Source organism: Megalobrama amblycephala, linkage group LG6 (assembly GCF_018812025.1).
Source record: "Megalobrama amblycephala isolate DHTTF-2021 linkage group LG6, ASM1881202v1, whole genome shotgun sequence".
Lineage (NCBI taxonomy): Eukaryota > Metazoa > Chordata > Actinopteri > Cypriniformes > Xenocyprididae > Megalobrama > Megalobrama amblycephala.
In genome coordinates, this window is record NC_063049.1 from 18096733 (window position 1) to 18119106 (window position 22374).

General features: G+C 36.0%; 2 protein-coding genes and 1 long non-coding RNA gene across 3 annotated transcripts in view; 1 reads left to right on the forward strand and 2 right to left on the reverse strand.

Annotated features, from left to right (window-relative positions):
- Window positions 1-13058, reverse strand: part of mgat4a (alpha-1,3-mannosyl-glycoprotein 4-beta-N-acetylglucosaminyltransferase A) — a 62090-nt gene extending 49032 nt beyond the window's left edge. Inside the window, exons 1-2 of the mRNA XM_048193182.1 lie at window positions 12880-13058; window positions 12191-12516 (exon numbers count right to left, since the gene is read on the reverse strand). Coding sequence (XP_048049139.1) covers window positions 12191-12284 — 94 coding nt within the window. The 5' untranslated portion in view covers window positions 12285-12516; window positions 12880-13058. The remainder of the gene's footprint in view (window positions 1-12190; window positions 12517-12879) is intronic.
- A 3376-nt stretch (window positions 13059-16434) lies between these two features.
- Window positions 16435-21870, reverse strand: creg2 (cellular repressor of E1A-stimulated genes 2). The gene is made up of 4 exons (XM_048193190.1): window positions 21384-21870; window positions 19468-19637; window positions 19193-19306; window positions 16435-18039 (listed from the first exon to the last, which is right to left on the reverse strand). The coding sequence occupies exons 1-4, from the start codon at window positions 21789-21791 to the stop codon at window positions 17898-17900; spliced, it is 834 nt and encodes a 277-aa protein (XP_048049147.1). The 5' UTR covers window positions 21792-21870; the 3' UTR covers window positions 16435-17897.
- On the forward strand, window positions 21635-22356 carry LOC125270019. The gene is made up of 2 exons (XR_007185236.1): window positions 21635-21776; window positions 21852-22356. It is a non-coding gene; the product is annotated as an uncharacterized LOC125270019 (long non-coding RNA).
- The last annotated feature ends 18 nt before the right edge of the window (window positions 22357-22374 follow it).

Here is a 22374-nt window from a genome sequence, read left to right on the forward strand (position 1 = left end):
GTTTGTTACTCCCACCATGAACCAAGATCTATGGCATCAGTTTTCACTTTCAGTGTGAATCCTTGAGTTTAGCATCTCCAAATCAATCGCATTGAAATCATGTTTGAATTCATCACCACTAGGCTTGTTTAAATGAAGCTAAACATTAAATAGCCTATGAATGAGGGAATGGGGAATGCAGACAGAGACAGTGTGACACAATCACTGTGTTGGTCATATGATATGTGGGTGAATTGTTTTGAGAGAGAGAGAGAGAGAGAGAGAGAGAGCCATGAGCAAGAACAAAGGGAAAGGTAGGGGTTTGGAATGGCTGGGATACAAATGCAGTTCTCAGACCGTACAAACAATGAATGAGCCACTTCATCTTTCCTCCTCTCCTAGTTAGCGTATGTGCCGGGAAAGCAAGCAAGCAATGACATTCATTAATTGCAGGAAATATAGAATGATGGAAATGCTCTATTCTAATAAATTGAGAAACAAGAGAGTGTGTAAAAACAGTTCAGCTCATGCCACAGATAAAGGACGTGTAAACTTGTTAAAAAATCTGCAAGATGTTTAACAAAAATAAGACAGATCATAAAAATTAGATATTGTTTTTCCATGTACCGCCCTGAAAAAGCTTCATAACATATTCCACAAGACAAAATATTATCTGAAATCAAACAAATAAAATTATGCCGTTTAAAAGTTTACATACCCTTGGTTCTTGGTAGGGCTGGGCGATATATCGCATGCGATTGTCACGCGCATTTCGTCAGTAAAGCCGGTTCCCTGATTACCGCGAAAACGGCATCACCTGCTTTCAAATGGAGCGGCATTTAATAGACAGAACCGTAGTTCACCGACAAGCTACGCAATATCGCGTTCATTATCGCAGATGAATCGACTTCGATAATGAACGTGATATTGCGTAGCTTGTCAGTGAATTACGGCTCTGTCTATTAAATGCCGCTCCATTTGAAAGCAGGTGATGCCGTTTTCGCGGTAATCAGGGAACAGGCTTTACTGACGAAATGCGCTTGACAATCGCATGCGATATATCGCCCAGCCCTAGTTCTTGGTTGAATTTTAACTTTTTACACACCTTTTCACAAGACGCAAAAGATCAAGATATTTTCACATTTTATTCTACGATTTAAAATACATCAGTAATACGACTTGTGTTTTTTTTTAAAGCTTTTACTTTGAAATAAACGTTTGCTAACAAGTGGCTAAATGGGAACTACAGAGGTTGTCTGTAATTAAACAACATCAGCTGAACAGGTAAACATCTACTCACTAGTTTCTTTTCACAGTTTATAAATCACGCACTTACAAACTATTATAACTTGAACTATAACGTTGAAGTCATGTGACTGTGGTGCAGTTTAGCTTTTGACTTCTGCCGATTGTATTTGTACTTCAAAATTCATAAAAGTTGTGTTCATTTGTTAAGATTATCATGAAACCTCTAAGAATCATAAGCTTTTGTAAGTCACAGACCTTATTTTCTGCAATAATACAGAAGCCAATGGAAAATCATATTGGGTTTTTGTCGAGGGAATCAGTGACGCTAACTTCTGGTTTGGTCTACAAAAATATCCCTGCACCATTCTATTAGAACCAAGTAAAAAAGAGAATAACTTAATTCAGTTAGTATTTTGTCTTGTGGAATGTATCTAAATATCTGATAGCTTCATCAGGGCAGAACTAAAAAATAAAAAAGTTATGATCCATCCTATTAAAAAAGGTACATCATGTTGATTCTGCAAGTGGTATGAGCAGAATTCTGTATTTATATAAACAAAAACTGCCATAAAATAAACAGATCAATGATGAAATATGAGAGAGTGGAAGATCAAATAGCTGTAAATCTGATGAGTAATCACATTAAAACACACACCGATGCAGTGTCCATCTGGAAAACACCCAGTCAGGCCCACTGCACATATACAAACATCGACAAAAAAATGACAGCACAGCATTATTATGTTTTCGGTAGTATGTCTCCAAAATGAAAGAGATAAAGATGGAATGAAAGTCAGAGAGAAAGCAATCTAAAACCATGAAGAAAATTACTGCATAATATACTGGTTTACTTGAGGATAAACAGTTTTCATATTCAGCCTATCGTGTTCATTTTTATTGGGCTTATGCAGTTCAATATTAAAGGGTTAGTTCACCCAAAAATGAAAATTCTGTCATTAATTACTCACCCATATGTCGTTCCAAACTAGCAAGACTTTTGTTTATCTTCGGAATACAAATTTAAGATATTTTTGATGAAATCTAAGAGATCTGTTCATCCATAGACCACCACATTTATTCACATAAAAACATTCATCAACAGCATGTTTGCTTGACATGCGAGAACCAATGAGGTTCATTCTCATGTGTTACACAGCATGTTTGAGCTTCTGCAAGAGGTTTGTTCTCGTTCATCAAGCAGGTTCGGTTGAGCTTCTCTTTATGTTCGCTGATCAAAGTGTATGTGAATAAAAGCCTAAATTAAATCTGTTCATCATATAAAGTGATCGAGTCTCCTCAGAAAACTAAATCGCTCAATTCATAGGGATTAGTTTTGCGACCTCTTTATGAACTTTTTGAATCAAAGTGGTAGTCACGCAGCCGTCAATTGAGGGACAGAAAGCTCTCAAAAGATCTTCATTTGTTTTCCGAAGATGAACGAAGGTCTTACGGGTTTGGAAAGACATGACGGTGAGTAATTTATGACTCACTAATTTTTTGGGGGTGAACTAACCCTTTAATACATGTTGACAAAGGACAAACTTTACTAGGGCAACCCCGACTAAAGCTTTTTCTAGTCAACTACAAGTTGTTCATTTAAGCCATTAGTTGACTATCTGCACGTTTATGATATTAATTTAATTACTTAAATATATACCATCAGAAAATGGTATGATTTTCATGGCTGAGAAAAAAATATTAGGCCTATATGTAACATTGCTAACATTGTTCTACATACGTTTAGTCATCTATGAGGGTGCAGCCCTAATCTTTACAGTGCTGGGTCACCATTTGATGTCTAAGGTAAAAACTAGGTCCTGATTCTCATTCAGATGTGGAGGCAGTCTGGGAAACACTCTTCAATTCACTTCCTTAACTGATTCACCATGCCATTAGCCATGCACATTCATTGGATTAACCATCTCTGTGAACCGCCAGTGTAATATGGGCTTCTAAAAGGCGTGACACAAGGCGACGTCAAAGAGCTATCAGTGCTGAAAATTGTGTTGTTGCCTCGCATTGGTTGCATCTGTGCATAAACACACCAAAGATTACAGCTGTCTGCCAACTAGAACATGCATTCTGCACCTGCATGTAGGGAAATGGCTATCTATATCAGCAGGTATCAATAGTCTATATCCGTCATTCAAAAAGGGAAACCGAAACTAGGACTGCAGATATACAAACTGTAAACAAAGCAGCGCTGGCTCATTTAAATATCAATCATGCTGATCATGTTGTGAAAATATTTGCATATTGGAATGCTAATGTAAAATTAGAACAGCTGTCTGTGCCGTCTTGACTTCTTTGCCAAAAGTTTTGGGACGTCTGCCTTTGCACATGCAAATGAACTTCAATGACATCCCATTCTTAATCCGTAGGGCTTAATATGGAGTTGGCCCACCCTTTGAAGCTATAACAGCTTCAACTCTTCTGGGAAGGCTTTCCACAAGGTTTAGGAGTGCGTTTATGGGAATTTTTGACCATTCTTCTAGAAGCACATTTGTGAGGTCAGGCACTGATGTTGGCGAGAAGGCCTGGCTCACAGTCTCCGCTCTAATTCATCCCAAAGGTGTTCTATCAGGTTGAGGTCAGGACTCTGTGCAAGACAGTCAAGCTCCTCCACACCAAACTCGCTCATCTATGTCTTTATGGACCTTGTTTTGTGCACTGTTGTGCAGTCATGTTGGAACAGGAAGGGGCCATCCCCAAACTGTTCCCACAATGTTGGGAGCATTAAATTGTCCAAAATGTCTTGGTATGATGAAGCATTAAGAGTTCCTTTCACTGGAACTAAAGGGGCCAAGCCCAACCTCTGAAAAACAACCTCACACCATAACCCCCCCTCCACCAAACTTTACACTTGGCACAATGCAGTCAGGCAAGTACCGTTCTCCTTGCAACCGCCAAACCCAGACTCATCCATCGGATTGCCAGACAGAGAGGTGTGATTCGTCACACCAAAGAACAAGTCTCCACTGCTCTAGAGTCCAGTGGCAGCGTGCTTTACACCACTGCATCCGGCGCTTTGCATTGCCCTTGGTGATGTAAGGATTGGATGCAGCTGCTCGGCCATGGAAACCCATTCTATAAAGCTCTCTACGCACTGTTCTTGAGCTATTCTGAAGGCCACACAAAGGAGGTCTGTAGCTATTGACATGCGCTGACCCCGCTCTGTGATTTTACGTGGCCTACCACTTCGTGGCTGACTTGCTGTTGTTCACAATTGCTTCCACTTTTTATGATACCACTAACAGTTGACTGTGGAATATTTAGTAGTGAAGAAATTTCACATATGGACTTATTGCACAGGTGGCAACTTATCACAGTACCACGCTTGAATTCAATGAGCTCCTGAGAGCAACCCATTCTTTCACAAATGTTTGTAGAAGCGGTCTGCATGCCTAGGTGCTTGGTTTTATACACCTGTGGCCATGGAAGTGATTGGAACACCTGAATTCAACGATTTGGAGAGGTGTCCCAATACTTTTGGCAATATAGTGTACATATATATATATATATATATATATATATATATATATACATATATATATATATATATATATATATATATATATATATATATATATATACATATATATATATATATATATATATATATATATATATATATATATATATATATATATATATATATATATATATATATATATATATATATATATATATATATATATATATATATATATATACACCAAGCGTGCCACACGAGTCCTGAAAAGTGAAGCCAAAGCGTCTCGATTGCACCCAGGTGGCTGGAAGCAGTATATGTCATAAACCCCGCCCTCTCCACAAAATGTAATGGGACGCAAGGCAGACTAAACAATCAATTTACACTTTAAACATTTTTTTCCAAAGATGGTTTCTGATATTTTTGGCACCCTGGTGTTAGTTCAAGTGTTCGTTGTTTAAATAAGTTTGTTTTTAGTTAGTTATTTGATGCTACTAAAACGGGGGTGAGACGTCATGATTGACAGCTGAGGTTGACGGCTTCTCTGAGTGAAGTAGTCACTGAGACACCAACTGACTTTTTTTCTGGATCTTTGCGAGGTGATTGGAGCTATAACTTTAATTTCTACATTTTGTTTATTTCACACCAAAATAATGAGTTGTTCTGAGTGTGGGCAGGAACTTGATATCGCGGCTCCACTTCGTGCTCACTACTGCGCAGATTCAGGCTCCACGTTCACTATGCACAGACTCGAGACTCAAGATGTCAGCGCCATATAGACACACTGGCGGCTTCTGTTACAATGGAAGAGAGTGAATATGTCGTCCATATTTTTTTTACAGTCTATGATAATATACCATATAACCAATCAGAGTGCTGAATCAGGCACTTCTGCCAACGTGTAGAACACACTACAAAAACTAGCCCTACAGATACTCACCAACGGGCTGACGGGCTCAAGAGTGAAATAAAGTGTTCAAAAAAGAAAAATAAAGTGGTCTTTCTTAAAAGGATGCTTTTATTTATGGAATAGTTAAATTACTTAAAAAAGGGGACAATATGATGGTACCAGTCTGCAGTATATAACCTAAACAACATGACAAAGCCTAAAGCTAGCTTTTATTTCAATATATAAAGTTACCAATGTTTTGCTGATATGAGAAGTATATTAACATAGTAAAGTTGGCATTGGCTATAAATTGCTAAATTAATTTTTACACGTGTATAAAGGAAACAGATGACACCTGCAGAATTACCCTTCCTCAAGTATTCAAAAAATGGGAGCAAATGTCATGAAAACCAGACCGTATTTTCCGGCTCTCAATCACGAACCCTACAGAAAAATAATGTAGCACACATTATTTTATACCTACATACCACCTGACATGGAGTGTGTGTGTGTGTGTGTGTGTGTGTGTGTGTGTGTGTGTGTGTGTGTGTGTGTGTGTGTGTGTGTGTGTGTGTGTGTGTGTGTGTGTGTGTGTGTGTGTGTGTGTGTGTGTGTGTGTGTGTGTGTGAGAGAGAGAGAGAGAGAGAGAGAGAGAGAGAGAGAGAGAGAGAGAGAGAGAGAGAGAGAGAGAGAGAGAGAGAGAGAGAGAGAGAGGTTACACCTGCCAGGAATGACAGCACAGAAGTTAAAATGACAGCTCTCGAGAACTGCAGCCGTTGACAGCGGAAAAATGGAGCGCATGAGGTGGTGAAACTGAAAAATGTCAAGGGCTGGAAATGTACAAGGACTCACCGACAATGGTTGCGTTCTCCAGCCTAATATGGAGGAAGAATGGTGGGGGATGCCACAGTGATAAGAGTGTAATGGTGACTCAATAAGGACTTGTCTGGAATGCTGACAGTAGAATGATCTGGAATGATCTTGAAGCCAGAGCAGGGAATTGTGCAACTAACATGACGCTGAACAAGATGATGGTTATTAATGAGAGCATCATCAGTCAGAAAGGTCAGGTTCCTTATATCACCGCATGCTGAAACTCTTGCTCTTAAATAGGGATGCACCGAAATGGAAACCGAAACTTATGGATGCATTTGGCCGAAAAGCAAAACTGAAAAAGCTTTTTTTTTAAAAAAATATTTATTTCTTATTTCTTATTCTTATTACTTTCTTAAATTAACTTTTTAAGTATAATCGTATTAATAGACTTTTTAATGAAAATCAATAATTTTAATGATACTACTTTTATTGAAAGTAACACACTAAAATTGGACAGAAAACATATTAATATTAAACATCAATATATTATTCTTTATTCAGTTCTATGCAACAAAATCAGATTTAACGCTGAGGGGCAGGGCGGGGTGGCATATATTTTCAACCAAAAACTGCATTTTCGGCAGAAATTTCGGTGCATCCTTACAGTAAAAGTCTCAGAGTTCATAGGCTTTCCATTGTAAACCTCTCAACAGTGTGCTTAACATGGCCCCCTCACTCTCCTGCTCTCCTCTCGACAGGGCACACATGGGCTCCTCCCGAAGCTAAACAATCCAGCCCCAACAAAAGCACAAGCATTAAGTGTATGTGATGAGCGTCGAGTCTCTCCTCTCCTCTCCATGAGCTCAATTAGAAAACTGTGCCCTCCCTCACTGCTTCTCCTAGGCTAATCACGCCTTCCCTCGCCCGCTATTTTTGGCCCATTGTGTTTTCCACACACCCTGAGGATGCAAAGCCTCTCTGTGGGCTCAGTGGAGGTGAAGAAAAGAAAATAGGAGGAAAAAGCCAATGGTGCAGTTCATTTTAACCTCTGGTACTAGAACAGGAGAGCAAGTGGAATGATGTAAGGTGCCATCTAATTACTAATTTGATTTAGCTGTCACTTTTATCCAAAGTAACTTCCAGCAAACATATTAAAGGGACCCCTGGAGCAACTTAGAGTTAAGTGCTTTGATCACAGGCATAATGAAGAGTCACAGATCAACACTTATGGGCTCTGAAGCTATAACCTTTTAGTTAAGAGGCCTGATCTTTTATTATGCCACAGTAAACTACAGAAGCTGGTACTTAAATATATTGTTAATCAAAACAAAAATACAGTAAAAACAGTAATCATTAATATTACAATTTTAAATAACTGTTTTCTATTTGAATATATTTTAAAATATAATTTATTTCTGTGATGGTAAAGCTGAATTTTCAGCATCATTACTCCAGTCTTCAGTGTCACATGATCCTTCAGAAATCATTCTAATATGCTGATCTGCTGCTCAAGAAACATTTAATGTGTACAACTGTACAAAATATTTGTGTACAATATTTTTTTTCAGGATTATTTGATGAATAGAAAGTTCAAAAGAACAGTGTTTATCTGAAATCTAATCTTTTGTAACATTATAAATGTCTTTACTGCCACTTTTGATTGATTTAATGCATCCTTGCTGAATAAAAGTATTCATTTCTTTAATTTCTTTTCAAAAAAATAAAAATAAAAATTCTTACTGACCCCAAACTTTTGAACGGTAGTGTATAATGCTACAGAAGCTTTGTATTTCAGATAAATGCTGTTCTTTTGAACTTTCTATTCATCAAATTTTTTTTAAAAAAAATGCAGGATTCTTTGATGAATAGAAAGTAAAAAGAGAGGGAAAGAGAAAAAAAAAACTGCATTTATTTGAAATATAAATCTTCATAATAACATTATAAATGTCTTTACTGTCACTTTAGATCAATTTAAAGTATTCTTGCTGAATAAAACTGTCAATTTCTTCTTATAAAATCTTACAGAGCCCATACGGTTTGAATTGCAGTGTACATTGTTTTAACGTGTTACATAAAAATGAACAAAACACTTTAAAAATAATGTAAGTACATAAGTTGTTGCTGTGGTATAGAAAGTGTTTCAAAAAAAACATACAGCAATGATCATAAAGTTTATAGAAGGACACAATCCCCACCCCCATTCTGTTTCATTATATCTGAACAAACACTAACATGTGACATTTACATTAAGGCTAGGCTTGTCATGACACAATACATGCGATTCAATACATCATAATGCATCACAATATCATAACTGAGTCTGACTCAGCACAGCCCTTTCATGTAGCATTCACTGAAGTGAACAAATCAGTTACACCTACAGGTCGCTGATAATGATCAATGAATACCAGAAGACACCTACAACAACTGCAAATATGTTGAACTTCTAATCAGGCTGAACTTTAACACTTAAAGAGCAATAACAGTGCAATCAGACTGAATTTACAAGACTGTAAATTTGTTTGCCCATACAAACAGTGAACACCACTCGATATCACGCACAGTGGGTCTGACAGAGAAAAGGCAGAGCAGCAAGTCAATAAGAGAATTATTCAGACCCGAGTGCCATCGAACTATGTGATAATGAGTCACTACATAACATCAACGCCCTACACGACCAGGCTTCCAAGGTGTGTACACATGTGGGAGGGTTTCATGTCAATGAATACTGTGAGCTTTCCCTCTTAAAACTTTTCCCAACTCACTACAATATTCATCTGCTAAAGTTGTGCATCACATTTTTTAGATTTAGCTTACATTTCTGAGATCCGTCCAACAAGCTGACACACAAGTGTCTCTTTGTACCTTCAAGCTATAAACAGGATCTTCAACAAAATTAGCCATAACAAGATCAATGATTAACCATTTCCCAAAGGCAGGTTAAATGTGATATAAAAACAGATTATAAAACAATCCAGGACTGTGGCCTACTATACAGCCTTAAGTCAAAAGGTTCATTTTGTAGAAGATACTGAAGGTGAAGGTACAAAGAGAGACAAATATAATATATACAGTAAGCTAAATGTCTGTATAATGTGAAAGTGTGAACTGCTTAATAAAATGGTAGAGAGAAAAAAAAAAGGAGACCTACAGACTTGCAAAAGTAATTACAGAATTCAATTCACCAAAATCAGATTTACAAAAACAAAATTCCCAAATACTACCTATTATAAAGAGTAAAAATGTCACTCAACCACTTAGTTGCATGAAAATGGAATTAAATATCTGTGATAACCAAATGCATGTCACAACATCCTGTAGCCATTACAAATGTTTTCCCATTTGTTTGTGTTGGGAATGTAAATAATGAGGAATGCAAATTTGTCAACCTCCACATTTGGCTAAATCCCAAGGAGAAAACTTGCATGAAACAGAAGCAAAGATCAGAGTTTGGTAAAGATCATCAACAAGCATATAGCTAGAACTGTATGTTCTGCTTTATATCACTCTAATCAGTACCGGGATGGATTTAACTAGAGAATGATCGACCACAGAGCAGCGAGCTGTCACAATGTGCACCAGAGCTCATCGATTTCCAAACAGAGTACTTGGGGTATTATTCTAAACTCAAATTTCCAACATTAAGACATCTCCAGAGTTCCCTTTAGACACTTTATGGCAAGAAAATATGAATTCCTTTAAGATTAATATCAACTATTGCAGCTAACTGGATGTGTTCCCACAACCTGTGATGTCCATTATCAGTTTATTGATTCCCTCTTGTGGGGTTTGAACTTACAACCTTTTGGTCACCAGCCCAGCTATTTAACCACCTTGCAAAATATTACCACAGTATTCAGTAGTTTAGGCCAAAATAGCCTAGTTACTACAATTAATAACTGCAATAAAATTTGCAAACTCGACCACTTTCATCAAAAATGGAAATTAAACCAAAAAAAGTGCCTTAGTCTGTTTTAAGGAATTGCATATTGTTTGATTATGCACCAGTTCTGAACCTCCAAACAGACTGGTGAATATGCATTCCAAGCATGTCGATATTTAATATAAAAAGCACTGAGGCACTGATATCATATTCATATATAGCAGAAATGGTAAGAGTAGTAAACTATTCAGAATTCAGCCTATGTGAGTAATGCTGAGGAAGTCACACAGTCAGTCCTTGTGTTAATATGTAGGTGGAAAAAACAGTATATGAAAACAGTATTATGTCAGAATTCACGGTATTCATAAAACAGATGGCGAAAACTACCCAGGGAGATTACGAAGTAAAGTACAGTACAGTACAGTAAAAATGGACATATTACTATTTTTAATGTTTTTGAAAGAAGTCTCTTATGCTCATCATAAAGCCTGCAATTATTTGATTAAAAATATAGAAAAACAGTAATATTGTGAAATATAATTACAATTTAAAAATAATTGTTTTCTTTAAAATATAATTTATTTCTGTGATGCAAAGCTGAATTTTCATCATATTATCAATGTTGGAAACAGCTGTGCTGCTTAATATTTTTTATAACCTGTGATACTTCTGTTCAGGATTTTTTGCTGAATAAAAAGTAAAAATAAATAAAATAAATAAATAAATAAATAAATAAATAAAATAACAGCACTTATTTAAAATAGAAATCTTTTGTAAAAAAAATATACACTACCATTCAAAAGTGTGGGGTCAGAATTTTTTTTTATTTATTTATTTTTTTTTAAAGAAATTAATACTTTTATTCAGCAAGGATGTGTTAAATTAATAAAAAAAGTGATAGTAAAGAATATTGTTACAAAAGTTTTCTATTGAATGAATCGTGAAAAAAGTATCACAGGTTCCAAAAAAATATTAAGCAGCACAACTGTTTACAAAATTGATCAAATCAGCATATTAGAATGATTTCTGAAAGACCATATGACACTAAAAACTAGAGTAATGATGCTGAAAATCCAGCTTTGCATCACAGAATTAAATTCTATTTTTAAGTATCTTAAAATAGAAAACCATTATTTTAAATTGTAATACCATTTCACAGCATTACTGCTTTTTCTGCATTTTTGATGAAATAAATGCAGGTTTGATGAGCATAAGAGACTCAAAAACATTAAAAATAGTAATGTGTCCAAACTTTTGACCGCATATCTGGTGAGATTACGAAGTGCTCTTCCAATGGACACTTTACTATCCCATGAGGCCACAGGAATTGTGAATGGCGGGGAAGGGAATGTAGTACCTCCGGATTTCAATCATAGGCCAACTACTTACATTCATTCTATGTATATAGAATATACTTTTTAATCAGTAGCTACGCAAGTTCTTCATCAAATGTTGTACCAACAGAGACACAGTATGCAATGTCAAAAGCAACAAGTGTTTGTTTTACTCCATGTCATGCTCGCTTAGAGCAAGTTTCTCTCACTAGAGTGTCAAATGACAAACCCGGAGCTGGAGAGGAGTGATTACGGAATGATTTGAGTGGGCAGCAGGTTAATCTCTGTCGATCCGTTCCACATATACATGACATTCAAGACCAGATTTTAGACTCAGTACTGATGCCTGGTCACCATAGACGCTGGTGACACTAAAAGTTTGTTGGTTTCCATAGGAACTGTTTTCTTTGGCCGGATAAATAAACCAACTAAAAGGCCCACTTTAGTCTGCACTGTAAATTACTGGTTAATAATAAAATGATCATTGAACTTTTGTATAAAACTTGAAGAATATTAAAAACAAAAGCATTCTCGCTCATGTGATGTAGCATAACTGAAGATGAACTCACCTTTGCCATTTTGCCAAGCCGTGTACCAGGACAGACTGAGAAACGACGTGAAGAAAACAATCGCAGTGGCAACAGTTCCATGTCTGAGCCTCATCTCATTTCAGCGCCTCCCCGTGCAGCTGCCTCTGCTCCCCCTGATCCAGACGTGCATAAGCGCTTCAGAGGAGCGGACAGGAGGTGACGGGCCCGGATCATACACTGTCTGCACCGCGGTCCTCCTCCTCCTCCTCTCGGTCGCTGCTGGAGTCACGAGGCAGCCCAGCGGAACTGATGCATTTCAAGAGAAAGATGTGCAATCCTCATGCCTGCATTTACTGGAAGAGATCCTGAATAAATGAAAAAAACACGGAAAGGAACAGAAATCGACATGAAAACATATATTGACTTGTTTTCGTTTTTCTTTATTTTTTTCTTTGGCGGACCGCATTGATTACAACATAGTTACATTACAACAGATAGCTGTTTAAATATGTATGCAACCATATTTCTTAGGGGAAATGAATCACCCAGAGACATACAGAAACACTGCAGAGGAAAATTAATATAGCGGGAGGGTGACTGGGTAATGAACGGTTAGAAAAAGCCACATAATTCGGGACTGTAGAATAAACAGAGTTGACTACCTGTCGGAGGACCCCAAAATATGTCAGACAGACATGATCAACAGCCCTAAGTTCAGCACTTCTTACCTTTCAGCCTGTTATTGAACAACCAGCCGGCTCGGCTCGATCTCATAAGAACTATCCAGCCACAAACCGAGCAGAAACACGTTTTGTAAGGTTCGGTAAAATAGCAAATTAGACGCACCGTCCTGCCACAATCTTCAGCGGTGATGTGATCTCTCAATCAAGCTTTGTTGAAGACCACACCCACAGAGAGCTACGATCGCCCACCCAGAACCATGATTGGCTGGAGTCATCAGACCCCGCCCATCTCTGACGTTGATTGGCTGGAGTCAGCACGCAGCTCCTGTCTGCCGCCACACGGCGAACTGAACCCATTGCATACTCACTCAAGTATTATTTATTTATTTATTTACAGATTTTTTTGCTGTTACTATTATTGTTGTTATTATTTTGTATTTATTTGTTGTGTGATTTGTCACTAAATAACACATTAAAAAAGTCACTCTAGTATTTTTTTAATTAAATAAATAAATAAATGATTCTGTTCAAATTATCGAGTGGCCTTAAAGGGTTAGTTCACCCAAAAATTAAAATTATGTCATTTATTACACACCCTCATGTCGTTCCACACCCGTAAGACCTTCGTTCTTCTTCGGAACACAAATTAAGATATTTTAGTTGAAATCCGATGGCTCAGTGAGGCCTCTATAGCCAGCAATGACATTTCCTCTCTCAAGATTCATAAAGGTACTAAAACATATTTAAATCAGTTCATGTGAGTTGAGTGGTTGTACCTTAATATTATAAAGTGATGAGAATAAAAAAAAAACTAAACGACTTTTCAACAATAAATAGTGATGGGCCGATTTCAAAACACTGCTTCGGAGCTTTATGAATCGGATCAGTGATTCAGAGCGCCAAAGTCATGTGATTTCAGCAGTTTAGCCATTTGATAGGTGATCCGAGTCACTGATTCGATTTGTAAAGCTCTGAAGCAGTGTTTTGAAATCGGCCCATCACTATTTATTGTTGAAAAGTCGTTTAGTTTTTTTTTTATTCTCATCACTTTATAATATTAAGGTACAACCACTGAACTCACATGAACTGATTTAAATATGTTTTTAGGACCTTTATGGATCTTGAGAGTTACAGTGGCATTGCTGGCTATGAAGGCCTCACTGAGCCATCGGATTTCATCAAAATATCTTAATTTGTGTTCTGAAGATGAACGAAGGTCTTACAGGTGTAGAACGACATGAGGGTGAGTAATAAATGACATTGTTTTCATTTTTGGGTGAACTAACCCTTTAAATTTCAGCTGAAATGTATTCCATTGTCAAAGTGCCTGTTTAATGTACAAGTATTCATCAACAAGCTCACATGGCTCATACTAACCAATAGCTGATTCATATTGGACCTATTTTACAATTAAGGAGATGATACTATATATGGAATAAGAATGATACTGAATACGAATATATAATGAAAACCGAATGTTGCATGTATGTTGTATAGTCAGTAGTCAGTCATTAAAGGTGCCCTAGAACTTTTTTTAAAAAGATGTAATATAAGTCTAAGGTGTCCCCTGAATGTGTCTGTGAAGTTTCAGCTCAAAATACCCCATAGATTTTTTTTTTTATTCATTTTTTTAACTGCCTATTTTGGGGCATCATTATAAATGAGCCGATTCAGGGCTACTGGCCCTTTAATTCTCGTGCTCCACGCCCATGGAGCTCGCACTTGCCTTGAACAGTGCATAAAAAAAGTTCACACAGCTAATATAACCCTCAAATGGATCTTTACAAAGTGTTCGTCGTGCATGCGGCATGTATGCGTCAGATTATGTGAGTATTGTATACTGTTATATAGTTTACATTTGATTCTGAATGAGTTTGAGGCTGTGCTCCGTGGCTAATGGCTAATGCTACACTGTTGGAGAGATTTATAAAGAATGAAGTTGCGTTTATGAATTATACAGACTGCAAGTGTTTAAAAATGAAAATAGCGATGGCTCTTGTCTCCGTGAATACAGTAAGAAACGATGGTAACTTTAACCACATTTAACAGTACATTAGCAACATGCTAACGAAACATTTAGAAAGACAATTTACAAATATCACTAAAAATATCATGATATCATGGATCATGTCAGTTATTATCGCTCCATCTGCCATTTTTCGCTATTGTTCTTGCTTGCTTACCTAGTCTGATGATTCAGCTGTGCACATCCAGACGTTAATACTGGTTGGCCTTGTGTAATGCCTCAATCATGGGCTGGCATATGCAAATATTGGGGGCGTACATATTAATGATCCCGACTGTTACGTAACAGTCGGTGTTATGTTATGTTGAGATTCGCCTGTTCTTCGGAGGTCTTTTAAACAAATGATATTTATATAAGAAGGAGGAAAAAATGGAGTTTGAGACTCACTGTATGTCATTTCAATGTACTGAACTCTTGTTATTTGACTATGCCAAGATAAATTCAATTTTTCATTCGAGGGCACCTTTAAATTCACATTTAAATAACCCATAAAGAAGAATCAGAGTAAAAGTGGTATAATGATAATTAAAAAATTTAAATATTATTATTATTATTATTACAAGGAAGTTGCATACATCAAGTGAAAGTATGACATTTTTCATTTTATATATTACTTTAAAATCTACTCATACATACTGCAAGCCATAAAATCTTCCTGACAATACTTATACTACTCATAATAACACTACTCATTTGGAACACACACCAAAAAAGTCATCCGTCATATTTAGATATATTTAGATGTGCGTGTATGGCATGTATGCTGTCTGAATGTGGGCGCCAGAGGGCATGCACATTTAATGAATAATTGATTGGCTTATCTGACCTTCACTGTCACTGATAGCTTGTAGGCCTGAACCTTTATTGTATGCAACCATCTTTCATATCTTTCATTTAACGTCCCTAATCCTGTTCTTTTAATGTAGTATCATCAAAAGTGGTATTACTGCGACCTACACCAATTGCAGTCTGTATTTAAGCCTATACTTTTGCCGTTCCTAATCTCTCATTGACCTAGTCATCTGGAATTGAAGTCCTCTCATAGACTGCACTCTTGCTCCCTAGTCTATTTTTATTTCTATGCATATCTCTTCCCTTTTCAACACTAAAGTCTGCAGTTTAATCTTATATTCATCTATTTCTTGTTCTGTAACTAACAGCAGTGCTAGCTACCTTAGATGTGTGCTTATGTGATTATTTTTACTCTCTGCTGACTCACATTGAAAACTAGTTATTTATAATTCTAGATTTCTATGATTCAAATTTATAATTCAGGTTCTGTTTCTCTGAAAAGTTTGCTTTATGAGAACTTGTAGGCAGACGACAAAGCTGAAATCTTTTAGAATAAAGTGGAGATGATTAATTATAACCTGCACAATTTTTAATTTTACTCAAGCCAGATCCTGTGTTACATAAGACACTTGGCAATACTATTTTAAGCTTAATTCTGTATTATATAATCATATTACTTTAATCAATCCTTTTTGTAATCTACGTTATTAGTTCTTCCTTTACATCAAAAGACTAAAATGCAAACTGCAAAATATGAGCAACAGCTCTTTCCACACAATATATAATTTCTTAATATGTTTTTATTTTATTTGTGCAGCACATGTATATCATTGTGAAGAGGTAATGCAAGGCACAGACAGATATTTGAGAAATTTCATTAAGGTGTCAATTACATTGTAATTACATTAGGTACGTAACATATGAGGCCATGTACTGTACAGTAAGTCACTGTTCTTGAGAAGTTAATGCAGACCTAAAACTGAACTTGAAGTGTAGGAAAGAATTAGATGCCATGAATACAACTGAAAAACTCTCTTTTGCATAACTTCCACACTTCAGCTGTTATTGAAATGTCAGACCTCCCAGTCAAGTGAGTTTCAGAGAAAACATTTCTATAACTATTTAGGACATACCTTTTCTTTGTGTACTGAAGTATTACTACTACAGAAATTACATTTCTTTGTGAAGGCCTATGGTAGAAAGTTTAAGAATGACTGATTTGAATGGTTATGTTTCCTTTCAATACAGTGTCTACATAGCATATATGTGATAAATGTCTCTAAAATGTCCATATTATGTTTTTTCAGATATTTCCTTTTATGTAGTGTATGTTCCTTATGTATGTAATTTTATGTTTTATGTAGTATAAATGGAGTTATTGAAAGTGCCTGAAACGAGTTGTCAATTCCAGTCTTACTTCCTGCATGAACCCGATTGCAGGTTTGTAACACATCTGTATAATGCCAGCCTATGGACTTCAGTGGCTGCCCATGAACAATGTCTACTCTGACCCGCCCTCAAGCAGTGTAGTTGTAGCTGAGGACTGGAAGAGTTTGGTTCGTGTTGTCAACATGTTGAGAAGATGCTGTTTTATGTACTGCGAAAGCAAATCCACTTTGCATGAACTTTCAAAGAATGTGTACTCGGGCTGATACGGTGAAAGCGACGCCATCGCTACCGTTCATACGAGTGCTGAGGAAACCTCCGGGGCTGAAATTCAAATATGGGTGTGGGCGTTTTGTTTCTGATACATGCTGTAAACGGTGGACCAGTCACAACAGAGTTAGCCATCTGACCAATCAGAGCAGAGTAGGCTCTCGGAAAGGAGGGGTTTAGAGAGACTGAATCCTTTATCGAACCATTTCAGACACTGCGAGAAAAGATGTAATACTGTAATGTATGTTATGAGAAAATGAAAGTGGTTTTTAGACCTTTGATACATGTAAACCTATTGTAGGAGACCTGTGAAACAAAATTAGGAATCTTTAAAACCGCATAATAGGGGCACTTTAAGTAAATGTGGAATTATTCTAGCGATAATTATAGGCTTCCTTGAACATAATTCATACATTCAACAAATCCTCAAGAACATGTTAGGAGCAAAATCCAGAGGCACTGAACCGGTATCATGGTCAGGACAAAAACCACTAGTTGGAAGTAGTTTGTAACAAAAACAACCACCTTCTGTCCATAATCAGTTCAGTTCTGCTTGTACCTTGTTCATTATAGGATGCTGCGTTTTTTCTCAGAAAGGTGTCGCTTTGAAATACTCTTCAAGCGGAATAACAGAGACTCCTCCAATCCAGTCCTGCAGCCAAACTTGCTGCAAAACCAATTTCATGAAAAACCAATTATGTCCAGGGGGCCACTTCTTCATAACAGGATGCCTAAACGAAGCACACACCAAAATTAATATATTTATTCGCAGACACACTGCTTACTTAACTAAAAAAGAAATAAAAAATATTCTATTGGTTAGTAACATATCTTTGCATACATATCTAGCAATAAATTTCAGATATACAATAAGTTAGGTGCACAATTTTAGAAAAACATAACAAAGATATAACAAACATAACGAAGATATAATTAATTTTGAAGTTTTATTCAATATTAACAATGAGATTATTTAGTTTTTATAATCAATTAACACTGCTTGTGTCATTTTTTACAAGATGGAAGTCATTTGGTTTAACCAAAATTTCTGTCTTACCGAATGAATATCAATGCTAACAGGCTGATATCTAGATAGCTAGCTAGCAAAAGGACAATCAAACATTTTATATTTAGTACAAGTTTTTAAAATATTACAACATTTTCCATGGTTTATAGAGGTTGTACCGAATGACCTGATGTTTCGGGACATGTGTATGAGCAAGTGAATACATGAATTTTTTCATATAGTTAAAAGACCATATGGTCCTTTGCAAGTGTCTGAATGATGTCACATCCTGTCACATGATATTGACCGCATGACTTAATCCGAAATGGTCCCTTTATATTGGTTACTCTGAATGACATCAATGACATTCATTTTTCTGGACATTATCATAATAAAGCAACGACTTCTACACATAATTTTAATACCATTTTGCACTATAGTGATATATGATGTTATAAAATCATGCCAGAATAAAAAATATATACATTTATTACATTTTAAGTCACAAATTAAATGGCTGTATTGGCCTTTGGACGGTTAAACCGAATGACCTTCTGACACTTTAAAATCTTTAAAATAGCTTTATATGTAGCAAAATATAGTTAAAACCTTTTGGATTCAATAATAGAGATCTAGTTGTACTACCTTACATACTTTGGATGTCATATCTTTGCTTTTTATTATTATTAAGGCCTTTGGACAAAAAAAATACCCATCTTGTCAGTGACCCATCTATAATAATTCTTTACCAAGAGACACAAAGGAACACTTTACAGGATAACTGCTATATACCAGAAACATACAAACTTAAAAAATGTATTAGGATTGTGCTTTGCTGCCTTCACAGCTGTGTGTATGATTTATCATTTTTATATTACCTGGAGAACATAGCCTCTTTGGCAAAGTCAAGCTCCTCTGGTCCCACTTCCACCATTTTACCAGTCAAAGTGAGTCTAGCACATCTGGGGTCCTCTGGGTCATAAACCTGCTTCCTTTTTATAAGAAAATATGAGCACAGAACAAAACACATCAATTAATCATTATACAAAGCATATTCAGTGACTAAAGTGGTCCATGTCAAAGATACTCTCTGTTTTGCTATGTATTAAATGTAAAAGCTTTTAATTTCAACTATATATGCAAGTAAACACACCTGCAGAAATCTCCCTCTGCCTCAGAAAATGTTAAGGAGGCAAAAGGGAAGCTGCGAAGATCCGTTACAGTGTTGTCCATCGGTGTGACGTAGAAATAAGGAACACCAGTGCTGTTGTCAGCTGGACCGTCACTGACGGAGAAGATATTTCCAAACGGAAGTCCTTTGATCTAAAAAGATAATGGGGAAATAAAATTGCCTAAATTAAAGACATCCCATACATGTAAATGCCTTAAGATTGCACTTCTCAACCTTTTGTCCACAACATTATTCAAAGGCCCCATGACTTTTCCAGTCGCACATGATTTGTTGAATAAGGATTAAAGTCAACATGAAATCAAAATGGAAAATTCTTGTTTTTTAATGGAATATTGGAGCATTTATTATAAAAAAAATGTATCTGTGAACATCATTTATTTTATATATATATATATATATATATATATATATATATTTTTTTTTTTTTTTTTTTTTTTTTTTTTTACACGTATACACACACACACACACACACACACACACACACACTACCAGTCAAAAGTTTGGAAACATTACTATTTTTAATGTTTTTGAGTCTCTTATGCTCATTAAGGCTGCGTTTATTTCATAATAAATACTGAAAAAACAATAATATTGTGAAATATTATAAAATTATGGTTTTCTATTTTAATATACATTAAAATATAATTTATTTCTGTGAAGCAAAGCTGAATTGTCAGCATCATTAGTGTCACATGATCCTTCAGCAATCATTGTAATATGCTGATTTATTATCAATGTTGGAAACAGTTGTGCTGCTTAATATTATTTTATAACCAGCGATACTTTTTCAGGATTCTTTGAATAAAAAGTTATCAGCATTTATTTAAAATAGAAATCTTTTGTAACAATATACACTACCATTCAAAAGTTTCGTGTCAGTAATTTTTTTCTTTCTTTTTTTTTGAAAGAAATTAATACTTTTATAGAGCACAAATGTGTTAAATTAGTTAAATAAGTTAGTAATGATAGTAAAGATTTATATTGTTAAAAAAGATTTATATTTTGAATAAATGCTGTTCTTTTTAACCTTTTATTCATCAATGAATCCTGAAAAAAGTATCACAGGTTCCAAAAAAATATTAAGCAGCATAACTGTTTTCAACTTTGATAATAACTGAGTATCAAATCATCATATTAGAATGATTTCTGAAGGATCATGTGACACTGAAGACTGGAGTAATGATGATGAAAATTCAGCTTTGCATCACAGAAATAAAGTTTATTTTAAAGTATATTAAAATAGTAAACCATAATTTTAAATTGTAATAATATTTCACAATATTATTGTTTTTTCTGTATTTATTATGAAATACATGCAGCCTTAATGAGCATAAGAGACTTCTTCAAAAACATTAAAAATAGTAATGTTTCCAAACTTTTGACCGGTAGTGTATATATACACACACATGTGTATATTTTATATATATATATATATATATATATATATATATATATATATATATATATATATATATATATATATATATATTTTTTTTTTTTTTTATGTCATCTTGAGGCCCCATGAATGTTTCTTGAGGGCCCCTAGTGCAATATTTCCCAACCCTGTTCTTGGAGACACAACAAAAGTACACCTCTTCCTAATCAGACACACCAGATTCAGCTCATCAGCATATTAGTACAGACTCCATGGCCTGAAATGGATAGGTCAGACAAAAGAGACATCTGCTGATTTTGCAAGGATACGGTAGCTTGAGTAGTATAGCCTTCCTAATTGTGTAGTGTTGGTGTGCCTCCAGGAAAAACAATGACTTAGTAGGTTTGTTTGTTTTTTGATAGCTGCAATGATCATAACAGAGCTGCAACTAAAGTTTGCAGGAAAGTAGATCTCCAGGAGACCGACTCAAATAAAGCGTCACCTGATCCTGCGTGGAGATGGTTGCCAGGTGACCCCAGTCGCTATAATGCGCCATATATCGCGCTACTCTCGCCGTCTCCTCGTGCGGTGGAGGCGTAGGGATGCTGGACGGCGCCTTCACCTCCTCCATACGGTATGAGAACACACGGGAGGCGGATGACACATCCTCGCTTTTCGATACCTGGTCAGGTTTCTTCTCTGAGCCGTCCCGGTACACAGAGGACGGATAGGCTTGTTTCCAGATCCCGATATTATCGACGAGCACAGCTGGCGCCTCGTCCGAGTGCGTGTCCAGCTCTTCATCCACCACATCATTGGTGACAGCCCATGAAACAGAGCTTCTGATGGTGTAACTCTGACCGACACATAATAGTGTCTTTACCACAATAACAAGGTGAAGTAGTTGCATAGTGTTCAGATTCAAGAGCACTGCGCCCTTTCAAACTGCATGTTTGTTTCGCAACTATAGATATGGCGTTACATGGTAGTGGCCAGGCAGAAACTTTGTCGCGTTTGAAACAGCGACACCACCTGGACCGCCTGAGAACTGCACCTGTGCTGATACTTTTGCTACTTTATTTCCACAGTCTCACTGTAGCCATCGTTTCCAAATGTATGTGGTATTTCCAAAATTATGTGATGTTATATTATGTGGTATTATTGTTGTAATTTGGCATAGAATTAAAAATGTCGGTATAAAAGTCAACATTGATAACAATAAAATAAATCTAGAACAAAAAGGAAAAAATAATTTATTTTTGATTGTATTTGTTCAATACAAAAAGTACCATGGTATCCATCATTTGGTGATTTGTCATTACAAATGTGGTAATTTGGCATAAAAATATTTAAAAAAAATAAAATAAAAAATTAAATATTGATATCACCTATATAGAATAAAAAGTCTATTCTTTTTGTATTGATGATTAAAAAAAATACCCTGGTGTCCAGTTTGGTAATTTTGCCATTTCAAATGTGGTCATTTGGTGTAT

Coding starts and splice junctions, on each gene's coding strand:
- creg2 (XM_048193190.1), bottom strand. CDS start 21,791: ATGCAACTACTTCACCTTGTTATTGTGGTAAAGACACTATTATGTGTC. Junction 19,638..21,383: donor CCATCTCCACGCAGGATCAG/GTGACGCTTTAT, acceptor TTATCTTTTTAG/ATCAAAGGACTTCCGTTTGG. Junction 19,307..19,467: donor GCAGAGGGAGATTTCTGCAG/GTGTGTTTACTT, acceptor TCTTATAAAAAG/GAAGCAGGTTTATGACCCAG.